Consider the following 16,468-nt stretch of genomic DNA (forward strand, 5'->3'; position numbering starts at 1 on the left):
AAGTCGAAAGTCTGCAATCTTATTCCCTGGGCTAAAATCAAAGTGTTAGCGGGACCACGTTCCCTCTTGAAATCTCTAGGAGGGAATCCCTTTACTTACCTTTTCTAGCTCCTAGGAACCACCTGTATTCCCTGGCTACAGGCCCCTTTCTCCATCTTCCAAGACAGCAACAAAGCATATTCAGATCTCTCTGACTCTGATCATCTTCCATCTTTTAAGGACCCCTGTGATGAGAGTGCTCCTACCAAATCATCCAGGATAATACCCCATTTAAAAGATCTTTAACTTAATCACACTTGTAAAACTCTTTTGTCAGTTAAGATAAATCCATGGATTAGAATATGGACATCTTTGGGGGCCATTATTCTTCCAAAGATATAAACCTAACAATAGATTCTCTGCCGTGAAAATATTTGGCACTGCCTGCTTAATTATTTCTAGTTCTAGGGTTTAGGCTATTAGACAGAACTGTGAACATAAGACAGAAGGAAACAAATCCTGATAACTAGAAGCTGCTGCTCTGTAAAAGCAGAGAACATTTTTCAAGTAAATAAACTATTCACGAAGTCATTAAATTAAACATCTCGCTATATAGAAAGCATTATTGAAGACTAATAAGTGCTTAATTACCATTGTGACTTTGATTAACCTTGTCAATGTTGAACAGCTCAAAATGAGGCAGGAAATGAATAGTGTGTTTAAAGACATGGGACAGAGGAAGGAAGGAAGTTCTTTTTTCTGAAATTTACATGCTAGACACATGCCTCTGCGTAGAAGTAATCCACTTCCAAATTGGAATTAAATTGCTTTGTATTCATTTTACTCGACTTGGAAAATATACAAATCCCATTTCCATTACAGTTGGGCATTTAGTAAGTGATGTGGTCTCTAGGACAGTTTTCCTAGAGCAGATTTGCATTTCAGGATTTCTAAAGTGTGTCTGTCTACACGTTCTGTGTGTTCCAGTGTCGTTCTTAGATAGCATAGTGAGGCTAGTGCACTGGCTGGACTGGACATCTGTGATTGCCAGATCAAGGAAATATTTTAAGTTTCTTAAAAGTGAGGATCAGAAAAGGAACCACTTAACTTGTTTGTTAGCTTCCTTGGACTGTTAAAAACAACTTTTTAAAACGTTAAGAAAAAATGAAAACAATGTTTAAATTCAGTCTAATATTTGTGCCCATACTGACTGCTCCATATCCCCCCCTCCCCCCAGTAACAGGTGGTTTATTCAGTCTCTTCCTGAGACTGTGGTTTTAAAAAAAAAAATAGGGATCAGGTCATCCACCTATTTTATAGCTCTTGGCAGACCAGGCATACAGTCAGTACACACTTAAATGATAGTTGAATGGAATGTATAAAATTCTCATTTTCAGTAATAGATCCTAGCTGCAAAATTGCAACTGATGTATCTTCAAAGGGCTATAATAAAGACCTAAGAGATGATAATTTTGACTTGATTCTGAGTACATGGCATACATGATTAATTGTGTCTAGATGGACAAAGTATAACACTTTATTCTCCTTTTGGCTCCATTGGGAGCAGTCTAACAATTCCTCAGACTTCTTGCAGGAAAGATGAATAGCCCCACCCTGGACCGCTGTCATCTGCTATCCGGCTCTGCTGATGACAGTCCTATCCTTGGTCCTTTACTGATGCCACTTTGCAGCCCATAGAGCCTCCTTCTTCCTCTGCACAGGGTCCACCCCTCACATTGGATGCTCCTGCAAAGGCCTCATTCTAAAGGGCAGGGAGAGAGAAGAAGGGGACAGACCCGGATGGGAGGGGGATTGGGAAGTGAATGGCAGGGCAAATTGTAAAAGAGGGCTGCCAGGGAAGGAGGCAGGCATCCTGAAGCTAGATGCGGGAAGTCGGAGCGGGGCAGCAAGCAGACCAGGAGAGTCCTGGAGAACTTTCTTTAGTCATCTGGTCTCACCCTGTAGAATCTCTCATCTAAATGTAACCGATCATATTTTAAAATGTTTCAGTCATACCTCCAGAACGTCTGAGTTAGACATGAATGTTCAACATTTTCAGGGTTTTCTGCTATAAAATAATCATAAATTTCTTTTTCAATGTCAGTTTTTGAAAAATTCCCTCATTTTTTCTAATTCTAAATCTTCCCTTCCTCATCCCCCTATTTGTTACAGAAAAATATTCCTATTTAGTGCTAAGTTTCCTACTTTTGGTTCCTTTGTGAAGTTTTTCCCTTGAAATTGGCTTTGGTGGAGGTTGCTTCTACTTCCTCTTGAGATTCTCATGTTTTTTCTCTTTATTTACTGTGTATGTTAGATGCTCCATTGCTTCCAACTCTTTGTGACTCTATGGACTGTAGCCCACAAGGCTCCTCTGTCCATAGGATTCTCCAGGCAAGGATACTGGAGTGGGTAGCCATTTCCTTCTCCAGAAGATCTTCCTGACCTAGGGATCTTTATTTATTACATCATATTTTCTTTCTTATCATAACTGCTTCCTTGATTTTTTTGGATTATTTGTTGTTATGGTTGGTGTTTGTATTTTTTAGTCTTTCTTGCCTCTTGGCAAGTCCCATTCAAGTTTCTCCTGAAACAAGTGCTTTGAAGCAGAAAACCCCTGCTGGCTTCTCTCATGGCTTCTCTAGTGTCTCAGCCCCACTGGGCACCAGGAGAATAGTCCTGGGCACGTCCTGCTTCCATGAGCCTTGTCAGTTGTTACTGCTGTCATTGGCCTCCGATGCCACTGACTCCTTGTTCCCTTTGGAGACCAGTGAAGATGGGTGCCATGTGCAGGAGCTTCTGCCCGGGAAGGAGGAGGAAAGGATTTATTCCCTCACCAGTGAAGAGGTTCCCTGAGGACTCTGCTGGACACAGGGCTCACATGTTGTCAGGTCAGAAAGAAAAGGGAATTGAAGAGCTGGGAGCTGCTCTTGCCCAGAGTCTAGGGTGGAAGATGATCACAGAGTCCAGGAATTGGCCCTCTCAGGTCCAAGGGCTCATTTGATGGTCTGACAGTTGACTGGACTTGTCATCACTGTATGGTTTCCCAGGTGTCTCTCTGGTTAAAACCCATCCGCCAATGCAGGAGACACAGGTTCGATCCCTGGGTCAAGAAGATCTTCTGGAGGAGGGCATGACAACCCAGTCCAGTATTCTTGCCTAGAGAATTCCATGGCCAGAGGAGCCTGGTGGGCTACAGTCCATAGTGTTGCAAAGAGACCCAACTGAAGCAACTTGGCATGGCATGGCATGGCTTCATTCTGCAGGAACCTTCTCGTCCTGCCAGGTTTGGGTCACATTGTCAAGAAGACCTTCATTGCCAAATGGAATTGGTTGCTTGGCCAAGTGCTATGTCTTGGGAACAGAAAAATGAATCAAGTGGGATCCCAGCCCTCAAGTCTCCCAGTTTAATTGGAGGAGTTAGAAAATTCTTCAACCAGTACTTACCAACTGCCTGCTGTGTGCCTCCTCTGTTCCAGCGCTAGCACTGTTAGGGCCAAACTCAATGTGGTTTTTTTCTCTTGGAGTTTACAGTCTTTGGGCAAATACAAGTAGCCTGAGAACTGAAGGATAAGCAAGAGTTTGTCAGTCAAGGGCACTGGGAAGGGAGAAAGAGAAGACACTGTAACAAATGCCATCTTAGAGGGTTAGTTGGAGTCTGGGGGAGCCTGCAGTTTGGGTGACCAGGTGGAAACATATTTAAGAATTCAGTGTTTACCAGTTAGAACACTTTCCTGTGAGAGCCTGTTCTCTATCAAGGCAACAATCTTCCTTTTCTATTTGGACAGGTGATATGCTTGATCTTTTGAAATGGAGAACCCACCCAGACAAGATCACAGGCTGTCTCTCTAAATTAAAAGAAATTGATGGCTCCGAGATAGTAAAGGTAAATGCATCCTGTTATCCTTCTCTTAGAAATTTGTGGGATAAAGAATATTTAGAGGGGAAATACAGAGGATATTTTATTTATGCTTTTACTTCTTTATCCAACAGTTTCTGCAAGATACACTGGATACCTTATTTGGAATTTTAGATGAAAATTCCCAAAAATATGGGTCTAAAGTGTTTGATTCATTGGTGAGTTTAAATTAACTTTTTACCTTAATTTTGTCTTTAAATCTCGACTTTCATAAGACCATTTTAGGAATGTGCACTTAATAGAATGAGCTCACTTGAAAAGAAACCTTCCCAAATCAAAAAAAAAAAAAAAGAGAGAGAGAGAAAAGAAAAACACAACAAAAAAACAAACAAAAAAAAAAGAAGAAACCTTCCCACTCCCCTGCCAAAAAAGTCTTGGTTTGCATTCAGTTTTGTAAAACTCTGTTTTGTTTTGTTTTAGGTTCACATAATCAATTTGCTGCAAGATAGCAAATTTCATCATTTTAAACCTGTAATGGACACTTACATTGAGAGTCATTTTGCTGGGGCACTTGCATACAGGTAAGGTCCTTTATCTTGTAATTGGTTTAGAAACAGTTTCTTTTGAACTTTTTAAAGCAGAACCAGCTATATAGGAAAATTTAAAAGAGAGTGTAGGAAGAAATGAAGTACAGCTACTCAAGTGTCTCTTGAGACAGTATCTTCCTTTTTCACACACTTTTTTTTGATGGCTGAAACTTATTTTGATTAAAAAGGAGCGGAGGTGGGGGGGGGAGGTGGGGGTGGGGGGAGAACTTCCTGAGTTCTAGTCCTGAAAAACCTAAAATATGTTTTCTTCTTGCCTCTGTTTCACTTGGTCTTCTCTAGTCTAAAATACCTGGTTGTTTCTTTTTTTTTTTTTTTTTAATTTATTTATTTATTTTTTCAGTGGGTTTTGTCATACATTGATATGAATCAGCCATAGATTTACATGTATTCCCCATCCCGATCCCCCCTCCCACCTCCCTCTCCACCCGATTCCTCTGGGTCTTCCCAGTGCACCAGGTTCGAGCACTTGTCTCATGCATCCCACCTGGGCTGGTGATCTGTTTCACCATAGATAGTATACATGCTGTTCTTTTGAGACATCCCACCCTCACCTTCTCCCACAGAGTTCAAAAGTCTGTTCTGTACTTCTGTGTCTCTTTTTCTGTTTTGCATATAGGGTTGTCGTTACCATCTTTCTAAATTCCATATATATGTGTTAGTATGCTGTAATGTTCTTTATCTTTCTGGCTTACTTCACTCTGTATAATGGGCTCCAGTTTCATCCATCTCATTAGAACTGGTTCAAATGAATTCTTTTTAACGGCTGAGTAATATTCCATGGTGTATATGTACCACAGCTTCCTTATCCATTCATCTGCTGATGGGCATCTAGGTTGCTGGTTGTTTCATTTTGACAGTCAAGAACCCCATTTAATCATCACACTCCTTGGTAATTCTAGATGTTTTTAAGAAAGAAATACAATGGGAAAACAGCCTTTGCAATCATCCATTTTAAAGTCCTTTGTTCATCCGTTTGTTAATATTTGTTGAGTGCCTCCTGCATGCCAGGCACTAAGTTTTGTGCTGATCATATGAAGAGCTGACCCGTGGATGCAAGGAGTTCAGTTATTAGACTCTATCCTTTGTTACCAGCTGCCATTTTAACTGCTGCTCCTTTCTTATCAGCTCAGATAAGGCAAGCAAACTAAAAGTGAATGAATAATGACATGCTGTAGCTGGTACCTGCCTACATGTAGCCTAGAAGATTGGCTCCCCTCTTTCTGTCCTGTGGGTGACATCTTCCTGGTCATGGGCCTGCTTAAATACAGCCCTGAAATGTACCCCAAAGTTCCGTCTCCCCATTCCACTGCCGTCATTGCTATTCTGCCAGGGTTTTTTTAGTTTATAATTGTTGTTTTTTATTAGAGGATAATTGCTTTACAATGTTGTGTTAGTTCCTGCTACACAACAACATGAATCAGTATGTATACATATATCTCCTCCCTAGCCTCCCACCACCGCCCCCCATCCCACCACTTTAGGGCGTCACAGAGCACCGAGCCCAGCTCCCTATGTTATACAGCAGCTGCCAGTGCTTTTATCTTATACACTAAACACCTGTGGGTATGTGCACGTAGTCATCTATTCCTAGAGGTGCGTTAAAGGGGCATGGAATCAGGGCTTTGCCCTTTCTCCCCATCTGTGTGCTGTATAGAAGATAGTAGGTAATCAGCTAAGCATTTCATCCAGTTCCTTTGGTTGTTTGCTTCCATAGCCTGGTAAGATTTACACCTCTGATGTTTAAGTGAATGGAGTCATTTTTGCAAGACTTGGCCTTCTACCGACATGAGTTTTTCCAAGGGTGAAATGTTTGAGCAAGGATAGTTTTGCCCATGACCTAACAGTTTGGGCCCTGGTGTGAGGGGTCACCATTCTGACTGACACTGTCACTGGAAACTAGAAAACAGTGGTGTAAACTTCAGATTAGCCAGGAAGGCAGCTGATCAGTTCTAATAAGACAAATAAGGCCCACGGAATCTTCATGGGCCAGAATCATGACCACTCATCCTCAAAAGTAGTGTTCCCATCAGCATCTATCAACTGGAGCAACCATGAATTCTCCTCGGACAGAGAGAAAATTTTAAAAAATTGCTGTTTTCTAGATGCCAAGAATTGGCCGGTGTTAAAGGTCACGTAACTGCAATCTTGAGAATTTAAGGGGTGGAGGTTAATTCAATTTTTGTTTCTTAAAACAATAAAACTTCTAAAAATTACTTGGAAAAAATAAAACTTGGCTTTTCTGGAAATTACTAGGGCATTCTCTGATGGTAAGCCTCATTCTTCCCACAGGTCAGAGAATTGGCTTGTTAAGTCCATGGGGTTGTGATTTGAAATGAGGAGGTGGTACCTTTATCCTTCCCCACATCTCCTTTTGCCTCCCGCTAAATATTTCATCCAAATTAGGATTTCACTGGGGAGGAAATCCTAATTAGCAGTTGTCCGAGATTGACCGTGGCAGTCAGATTCAGACACTGCCCTGGCTGGAGTCCTTTCTTCTGATATTTGTGTTCACTCATTGGAAGCATGGCCAGAAGCAGCAGGGCTCATGGAATATGTCCAGATTGAAAGGAATCTCGCTGGGAGGAAATGTTGTTTCTCTCTTCAGCTTCAAAAGAGGGATAATGATGTTGATATGCAGACTTTGTAAACTTATCATATTATAACAGTTTGACAGAAACGTTGAGAACTGATGGAAAATGACACCTCCTTGTGATAAAAATAAGTGTTTGATTTGTTGGCTTCTAATTGAGAATGAGACCAAGTCTCCCTTCTGCACATTTCCCCTGTATTTTAGAGATCTCATCAAAGTACTCAAGTGGTATGTGGACCGGATCACAGAAGCAGAGAGACAAGAGCACATCCAAGAGGTGTTGAAGGTAATGACATGCTGTGGATAGCATGTCGTAGCCCAGCAGCCCACTGCTGCGTGGCAATGCCTAAGCAAATTGGTTTCCTCTACACAGACAGTAATTGCTGATGATGTATCACTGACATTCCAGTGCAATGATCTTAATCAGTTTGTGGCTTCTCTGGAGGTGATGAGATTTGAAAAGAACTTTGCCAGACTCACCCACTGGAACCTCCCTGGCATTAAATCCTTACTCCTCCAGGCTCTGAACACTTGAAATCTAGAAGGAAGGATTGAGAAGACAAGACTGCAGATGAGCAGTTAAGCTTAGAATTTCCCTGTTCTTGCTTCTACCACCCTGACAGAGACCATCTGAGAACCATTTGTCTTACATTTTAAGGGCTTCCCTGGTAGGTCTGCTGGTAAAGAATCCATCTGCAATGCAGGAGACCCCAGTTCAATTCCTGGATTGGGAAGATCCCCTGGAGAAGGGATAGGTTACCCACTCCGGTATTCATGGGCTTCCCTGGTGGCTCAGATGGCAAAGAATCTACCTGCAATGTGGGAGACCTGGCTTCGATCCCTTGGTTGGGAAGATCCCCTGGAGGAGGGCATGGCAACCCAATCCAGTATTCTTGCCTGGAGGATGGCTTAGCAGGGATCATAATGAGGAAACCTGAGGTTTTACGGGGTCTTGTGATTTAACACTGCCCATATCTCTGGGCCCTACGAGCTCTGTGTATATGAAGATGTTGATACCTTTCTTGCAACATATTTGTAAAGAATCTACCAATAGATTCTTTTTTAAATTAGTTAATTGATTTTAATTGGAGGGCAATTACTTTGCAATATTGTGATGGCTTTTGCCATACATCATCATGAATCGGCCACAGATATGCATGTGTCCCCTGCATTCTGAACCCCTCTCTTACCTCCCTCCCATCTGTCAACAGATTCTTAAGAGGTTTGTCCAGTAACAGCCTTGGCAGCCTTTTGATTTCTGTAATTGAGTACATAGTATTTGATGTCAGTAGGTAAAAGTAAACAGGTGTACATTCTGAAAAACAAGCATTTTACTCATCATAAATTTGTCATTTGGGGCTGATTGAAGGTAAAATGCAAGTGGCAAGAGAACCTACCAGCAAAGCAGAATTATTTTTGAAAAACAGACCACCGTATCTTTGTTAATTATACTAAAAAAAATCATCTGAGGATCAAAAACATTTAATGTTCATACCTCTTTAAGAATTATATAGAATTTAAAAATTATCTACATGTTTGTTTCCTCTCATTAGGCATTAGAGAAAAACAGCTCTTTCTCTATGAGTAAATACTGTTCAAAAATTACACAGGGCCTTAGTACTTAAATCAATAATTTAAAAGTCTAATGTTGTACTATAGTTTTGTGTTGGGTCATTGTTAAATAAATACCTTTGATTTTTTTTTTTTTTTTTGAAACTAACATTTTAAAAATTTTGTTTTAAGGCCCAAGAATATATTTTTAAGTATATTGTTCAGTCTCGAAGGCTGTTTTCCCTTGCCACCGGAGGACAGAATGAGGAGGAATTTCGCTGCTGTATTCAGGAGCTGCTCATGTCAGTTCGTTTTTTTCTTTCACAAGAAAGCAAAGGATCTGGAGCATTATCTCAATCACAGGTAATTTTTTTTTCATCTCTGCTGAATGGAGGAAAAAATGAGTCCAATTTATTTGTTTTTACATAGCCACCTAAGTGAATATTTTCTCCATCAGCATTTCATAACTCCAGGTTATATTTGTAGCTTAAATGACTCGGAATAGCCTTTTAAAAAGTCCCCCAGCTTCTGAGCACCAGCAGAGCAAAAGTTGGTAATGTCTTTCTTTGGACTGTTATCACCCCAAATGGAGAGCCTGTTGGTTTGCATCGGCCTCCATTCCAGTTTCTAGAACTCACACTGCTGATTGGAGACACCCTGTCAGTGTCACCTGTGGGGAGGAATTTTTCTCTAACTCGTCTGCTACTGGAAGGACTGATGCTGAAGCTCCAATCTTTTGGCCACCTGATGTGAAGAGCTGACTCAGGAAGGCAAGACTGAGGGCAGGGGGAGAAGAGGGTGACAGAGGATGAGACGGTTGGATGGCATCACTGACTCAATGGACATGAGTTTGTGCAAACTCCGAAAGATAGTGGAGGACAGAGAAGCCTGACGTGCTGCAGTCCATGGGGTCATAAAGAGTATTGTTTTGAGCAACAAAAACAACAATCTGCTGCAGTTGTTTCCCCCAAGCCTGCCTTTTTGTTTTTTTTGGTACACTGTGTGACCAGTTCCCCAACCAGGGATGGAACCCAGTCCCGGGAATGAGACTGGTGAGTCCTAACCACTGGACCGCCGGAGAATTCCCTTGTGCTGCATTTTAATCCCTGCACTTGAGGCTCATTGTACTGGTCTCGGCTAAACTGCATGTTGTTTTGTTTCCAGTTGACCCTAATCATCCTGGGAGTTACTCTATCACCAGTGCTCAGCGGTCGCTGCCAAAGTATATTACCAGGAGTAGCTCTCATGTTTTGTTTAAGAACAGGATCTATCTACTTTTCAAATAGTTGTGCCAAGAGGTCATTGTGCTGTGAGATCATTCTGAATACCTTTCTCTACACTTTCTTGATACTTCTTGTACCTGTTTAATTCTAATAACTTGATTAAAAAACCCGTTCAGATGGGGAAGCAACTTCCTTATTACCCTCCCCTGGAGACTTGAGACTTACAATCACTGTGAATTTGGATACAAAAAGGGATAGTAGGAAACTAGATCCCTAGGAGTATTGTTGTAACTTGGTGTTGTTTGCCATTTGGAAGGCATTAATATCTAAAGGCAAAACACTAGAAATGTACAACCCCCCCTACAATAATAATGCCGTGTTTTTCTGACTGTTTGGGAGCTGTTCTTGTTACTTTCTTCTTTGCAGAGGTGGACTTCTCTTCCATCTGGGTAGGGATGTTGTTATTTAGTCACTAAGTCGTGTCTGACTCTTCTGCGACCCCACAGACTATAGCCTACCAGGCTGCTCTGTCCATGGGATTTTCCAGGCAAAAATACTGGAGTGGGTTACCATTTCCTTCTCCAGGGGATCTTCCCAACCCAGGGATCAAACCCGTGTCTCCTGAGTTGCAGGTGGATTCTTTTACCACTGAGCTACCGGGGAAGCCCCTGGGTAAGGATATGGGCTCTTTTAATATCATTTTGGCTTCTCTTGTCAATGGTACAATCACTGAACTTTAGGAGACTTGCCAGAGATCTCAATGTCAAGTTGCCAACTAATCAAACCTTACTTACCAGCTGGTGATATTTGAAAAGGATATTCCAACAGGCTAACCATATATTCCTTTAGATCAATATTCTCATAAGTTCACTACTTTTATAAAAACTGTTGAAAATTTCAGTTTTCATTTTGAGATTTTTCATTAAAAAAAAAAAAGAAAAACCTCTATCAAGGATATAACATACCTAATTCATATCTGAAAAATATTCTCTCAAGAGTAATCTTAAATCATGGTTTCTCAAATGAGAATGTCTTGCTATGGACTCATGAGATTTTTTTTTTCTTCTTTAAAGTTAGAGAAACATTCTTTTACCTTAGTTATGTTACACTGAATCCTAGCCATCACTCTGAGAAATTTGGGCTCTGAGGGACAGCCGTGATATAGAGCAGCTTCCTTTTCTATATTTAACCTCCAACTGCTTTTGATTCTCTAAATTCTACCCCTCCATCAGGATAGTGAAGCAGTTGGGACTTCCCTGGACGTGCAGTGGTTAAGACTTCACCTTCCAATGCAGGGTGTGTGGGCTGTATCCCTGGTTGGGGTAGTAAGATCCCAAATGCCTTGGGGCATGGCCAAAGAAAAATTAAAATATTAAAATAACTTTTTTTTAAAATAGTGAAACTGCTGCACCTTCAAAGAATCATATTTGATTCTTCATTTTTGACTGTTAGCTTTTTATCAGGAGATAATATATAAAATGTGTACATAGTTTCTTAGTTTGGTGCTAAGAGAAAATTTCTATAAATAAGCAGTTAGTTTTCTTCATTAAGCAAGGAGGACTTTGTCCCTCTATATTTTGGGAGGAAGGAGAATTTTAAACACTTCTTCCCATTCCAAGTCCCCATTTGACCCCACACTGTCATTGCTCTCTCTTCTAAGATGGAAGGTGTCACTAATCTGATTGATCCCATACGTTAGGTTTCTGTCACTGCGCAACAGATGACCATGATAGTGTTCAGTTCAGTTCAGTTCGGTTGCCCAGTCGTGTCCGACTCTTTGTGACCCCATGAACCGCAGCACGCCAGGCCTCCCTGTCCATCACCAACTCCCGGAGTCCACCCAAACCCATGTCCATTGAGTCGATGATGCCATCCATCCATCTCATCCTCTGTTGTCCCCTTCTCCTCCTGCCTTCAGTCTTACCCAGCATCAGGGTCTTTTCAAATGATACAGCTCTTCGCATCAGGTGGCCAAAGTATTGGAGTTTCAACTTCAACATCAGTCCTTCCAAGCAACACTCAGGACTGATCTCCTTTAGGATGGACTGATTGGATCTCCTTGTAGTCCAAGGGACTCTCAAGAGTCTTCACCAACACCACAGTTCAAAAGCATCAATTCTTCAGCACTCAGCTTTCTTTATAGTCCAACTCTCACATCCATACATGACCACTGGAAAAACCATAGCTTTGACTAGACGGACCTTTGTTGGCAAAGTTATGTCTCTGCTTTTTAATATGCTGTCTAGGTTCGTCATAACTTTCCTTCCAAGGAGTAAGCGTCTTTTAATTTCATGGCTGCAATCACCATCTGCAGTGATTTTGGAGCCCATAAAAATAAAGTCAGCCACTGTTTCCACCGTTTCCCCATCTATTTCCCATGAAGTGATGGGACCAGATGCCATGATCTTAGTTTTCTGAATGTTGAACTTTAAGCCAACTTTTTTGCTCTCCTCTTTCACTTTCATCAAGAGGCTCTTCAGTTCTTTGCTTTCTGCCATAAGGGTGGTGTCATCTGCATATCTGAGGTTATTGATATTTCTCCTGGCAGTCTTGATTCCAGCTTGTGCTTCCTCCAGCCCAGCGTTTCTCATGATGGTGTTATGACACCCATTTATCAGGTCAGATTCTGTAGATCAAAAGACGTGGTCGAATTTTTGGCTTAGGGTTTCCTGTAGCCAATATCAAGGGGTTGGCTTTGACGGCTTATCTGGAGGCTTTCGGGAGGAATTCACCTTCTAGATCTTTCAGACTTCAGACAGGAATCAGTTTCCTTATGAGTGAGAGTCCCATTTCCTTGCTGGCTGTCAGCCAGAGGTGGGGAAGGAGCTGGGTGCTCTTAGCTCCTAGAGACCACACATTCCTTGGTTTATGGCCCCTCCAATCCTCAAAGCCAGGCACAGTTTATCAAATCTTTCTCATGCTTCAAATCTCTGAGTTCCCCTACCATGTGCCAGAGAACACTTCTGCCTGGGAACAGCATCAGGGGACAAATTTCTTGGAGATCATCTTGGAACTCTGCCTACCGTGTCCAGAGCCGAGGATAGCCATTGGTCTGGATTCTTGCCTTAAACACAAAAGTCCCAGTTTCCTTGCTCCATTTTGGATTTTTTCCATGTGAGTTACAACTCAGCAAATTCTGTCTCCTGGAGGCAGAATAGGCCATCCCAGCAATCCTTCCAGTTGGATCAGTAGACAGCTGCTCTGTAGAGCTGGTACTGCTTGGAGGTTCATTTGGTCCTCCTGGCCTAAGCCCAGCCTGTTAATGATTCTGTCGTTGGGAGCAGGACAGAAGACTAACTCAGCTGTCTGTAGTTCATTCCAAAGGCAGCTCTCTACCCTGGGAACCCCCAAAAAAGAAGAATGGTGGAAGGCATTCAGCCCTGAGACCCTGCCCCAAATTCCTATTAATTATCTTTTCTCTTTTTGTCTTGGCTACGAGGAAGATCAAAACAATATTGTGTTTTTATTATTTGCAGTAGAAATCTTTAGCTTAGATACCTGTACAAGTCTCTTTCTACCCTCATCACAAGGTCCTTTTTTCTTTATCTTTTTAAATAATTGTATCTTACACTGCAGGCACAAATATCTTTTTGAAATAAAGAGGTATAAATAAAGAATTGATGCATACATTAAGGGATTTCTGAGGAACATCAAGTTAGGTGATTTTTCAGTGATCAGAAAGCTGGCCTCATTTACTCTTTTTAAACTTCATCTTATGACTCAATTCTTTGCAGAGTGAAATGAAGGTTATATAAATAAAGTCTTTACCAAAAAATATCAAGTAATTAATTTTAAAAGCATTCAAGTAAATCTATAATTTTTAAAAGTCAAAGGGAGAACATAGCTGCTGACCCTGAGCATTCTGATGGTTCTGATATCAAAAACAGGTCTCAGCTCTTCAACGTATTTCTGCTACCGCTATATAGGTAGATACCAGAGTCCACAAATTTGAATTCGATTCTGTGTTTGAATCATCAGCACATGGAAACCTGACCCACTTTCTGCTGGTGTCAGATCTCATTGGTGAATCCGACAGCCATTGAATCTCAGCATATTAGAAACATGTGCCTCTTCCTCCACCAGGTGGTTGATCAATTTTTCTTTCCACTGCCCTCCTTTTGTGGAATTTTAAAAGGCTGAGTTTGTTTTGATGTGCAGTCTTAGCCCAATTTTTAAAAGTATGCCCCTCAGGGTTTGATGTTAGCACCTATTTTTTTTCTTTTAAAAAATAACAATCAGGTTTCTTTATTTATGTAAACAATATTGTTCTTAATAAACACAGTTTTGGATTTTCATTAGATCTTGAAGTAACCCGAGGGATTATTCTAATGATCTTGTCATTTTACAGGTGATGAAACTGAAAGCTAGGGGTTTAAAATGACTTGTCCAGGTCACAGAGTTGATTAGAAGTCAAGCTAGTCCTACATGTAATCTAGGTCTTCTGATGCCTTCTGATGTCCTGTGTTTTTTCTTTAATCATAAATTGAGTGTTTTAAGGAATTAATGTGTTTGGCTTCTTAAAGGTAAATGATATTTAAATGAGCACTTCAGAATGCTTCTCCAAAAAGAATGAAACATAAGTAATTACAATCCAGGTCTTGGCTGAGTATTTCTACCTTTTGATCATGCTACCTTCTGCTGAATCTGTGGGGGTTTTGTCCATCATTTTGCTAATGTCAGTTGTTTTACAGGATTTCCCAGTTTTTTACTATGTTATACCTTTGCATATTTTGAAAAATTGATCTATTTTGGTATACCTTTTTCCCTTAAATTTTGCCCTTTTAGTCTTTTTAGATTTAGGTACCAGAAGCATTTGACATTCTATTTCCTACCATTTAAAAATATTTGTCACAGTCTTAAACTCACTGACATTTTTATAGCTGATTTCTCAGGGCATATCTGGGAATTGACTTAAATTCTTCTTTTAAAGGCTGTGTTTCTGAGCTCCTTCCCAGCTGTGTATTCAGAGCTGTTGAAGCTCTTTGACGTCCGGGAGGTGGCCAACTTGGTCCAGGACACCCTGGGCAGTCTGCCAACGATCGTGCACGTGGATGACGCCCTGCAGGCTGTTAAACTGCAGTGCATTGGCAAGACCGTGGAAAGCCAGCTCTATACCAACCCAGGTAAGGTGCTGTGTCTCTCGGATAAAACAGTGTCTCTAGAAAGCCATTGCTTACATTTTCTAGTCATAGGTCAGCAGAAGCAATTGAAAAAGGAAACTAAAAACTTCTTTCTCAGAAGCATTGTGTATTTGGATGGTAGAATAAGTTTATTAAATAGTCAAACACAAAAGTATGGCTCTTAAAATTTTGTTTCTGGAAAGAATGAAAATTCTAATAATTAAATTGTTAATTCAGATCACAACAAGTTGTAGTGTAGGGCATGCTTTTTTCCTTGCTGTAGATTTTTTTTTTCTTCTTTAGTCAACAAAATTAAAAATTTTTCTTTTCAGAGATGCTTACAGGGAACTGGTATAATCCTTGTTTGTTTATCTCATTTGTCCTTAAAAGTTTTCCATCAATTTGTGTTCTGAAACTGGGTGAAAGTTACAGTGTATTGTCATTTTTTATATATTTTATCCTAATAGCAAGTGACTACTTACTAAGTTGATTTTGTCATAATGTCTACTATGAAATCCCAGTACATACTAGAAATTCCTCCAGTTTAAAAAAAAAAAAATGCCAGCCTCATTTTAAATTATATTTTAAAAGTTTCCATAATTATCACTGAATCAAAAACTTTAAAAAATTATATTTTGAGAAATCTCTTTTCACATGAATACATATATGTGTGTGTTATATTTTTGAAAAAGGTCTAAAATATAGTTAAGAAACCTTTTTTACATTATTGTGAAACACTTTAAACATACAAACTAGACTAGAGCATAATAAATCTCAACAATGGGGGATATTTACTTTAGGTCTTTTAAGAGATTTGTCATTATAGAAATAGACCCTCTTGTATATACTCACTTCCTTCATATATGTTTCCACTATCAGATTCATTTCTGTTTTCTATGCCTTTATTCTGTAGCTATAAAAACATCATTTTTTACCTTTTCAAATTTTTTTCATCTTTTAGTTTTTACATAATATTATATTGAATGTCATTCTGTAGAGTGCTTCTTTTTGATTAATATTGCACTTTTTTATTTTTCCATGCTATTAGATATAGCTCTTGTTCTTTTTTACTATTGTATAGTAGTCCAACGAATATTTGTATATCATGGTTAATTTATCTTTTCCCTGTTGATAGACTGTTAGTATGTTTCTGATTTTTTTCTGAGATAAACAATGTTTCAGTGTGAAAGAGGCTTCAACCTTCTGATTTCTCCCCATGAAAACACATCTCATCCTGGAAAGATGCTTTTGTAGTAGTTTTCAGACTGTACCTCTCAGAGTCCTAGGGTTCTGCTGCAGTGATTAGGGCTTCCTTGAGGGTGAAGAATAGGCAGTATGAAGTAGAAAGGATGAAGGTCCCAATTAGGCATCCAAATTTGACTAGAATATAAATTCTGTCAATATCAATTACCAAACTAAGAAGAGTTTATTCTCCTGTCAGAGGAATTGGTGATTTTTACCATATTTCTCTCTTACTGGCTAGATAATTCTTTGTTAGGTTAAAGTCTGACACAAAAAGAGCAACATAGATAATGAAAACC

General features: G+C 40.1%; 1 protein-coding gene across 3 annotated transcripts in view; it reads left to right on the top strand.

Moving 5' to 3' along the window:
* The window catches only part of DOCK4 (dedicator of cytokinesis 4), a 473,136-nt gene that overhangs the window by 324,424 nt on the left and 132,244 nt on the right, over positions 1–16,468 (top strand). For all 3 annotated transcript variants that reach the window (XM_043872328.1, XM_043872326.1, XM_043872327.1), the window contains exons 18-23: positions 3,765–3,862; positions 3,970–4,053; positions 4,316–4,416; positions 7,238–7,319; positions 8,777–8,947; positions 14,738–14,930. In XM_043872328.1, coding sequence (XP_043728263.1) covers positions 3,765–3,862; positions 3,970–4,053; positions 4,316–4,416; positions 7,238–7,319; positions 8,777–8,947; positions 14,738–14,930 — 729 coding nt within the window. The remainder of the gene's footprint in view (positions 1–3,764; positions 3,863–3,969; positions 4,054–4,315; positions 4,417–7,237; positions 7,320–8,776; positions 8,948–14,737; positions 14,931–16,468) is intronic.

Source organism: Cervus elaphus, chromosome 18 (assembly GCF_910594005.1).
Source record: "Cervus elaphus chromosome 18, mCerEla1.1, whole genome shotgun sequence".
NCBI lineage: Eukaryota > Metazoa > Chordata > Mammalia > Artiodactyla > Cervidae > Cervus > Cervus elaphus.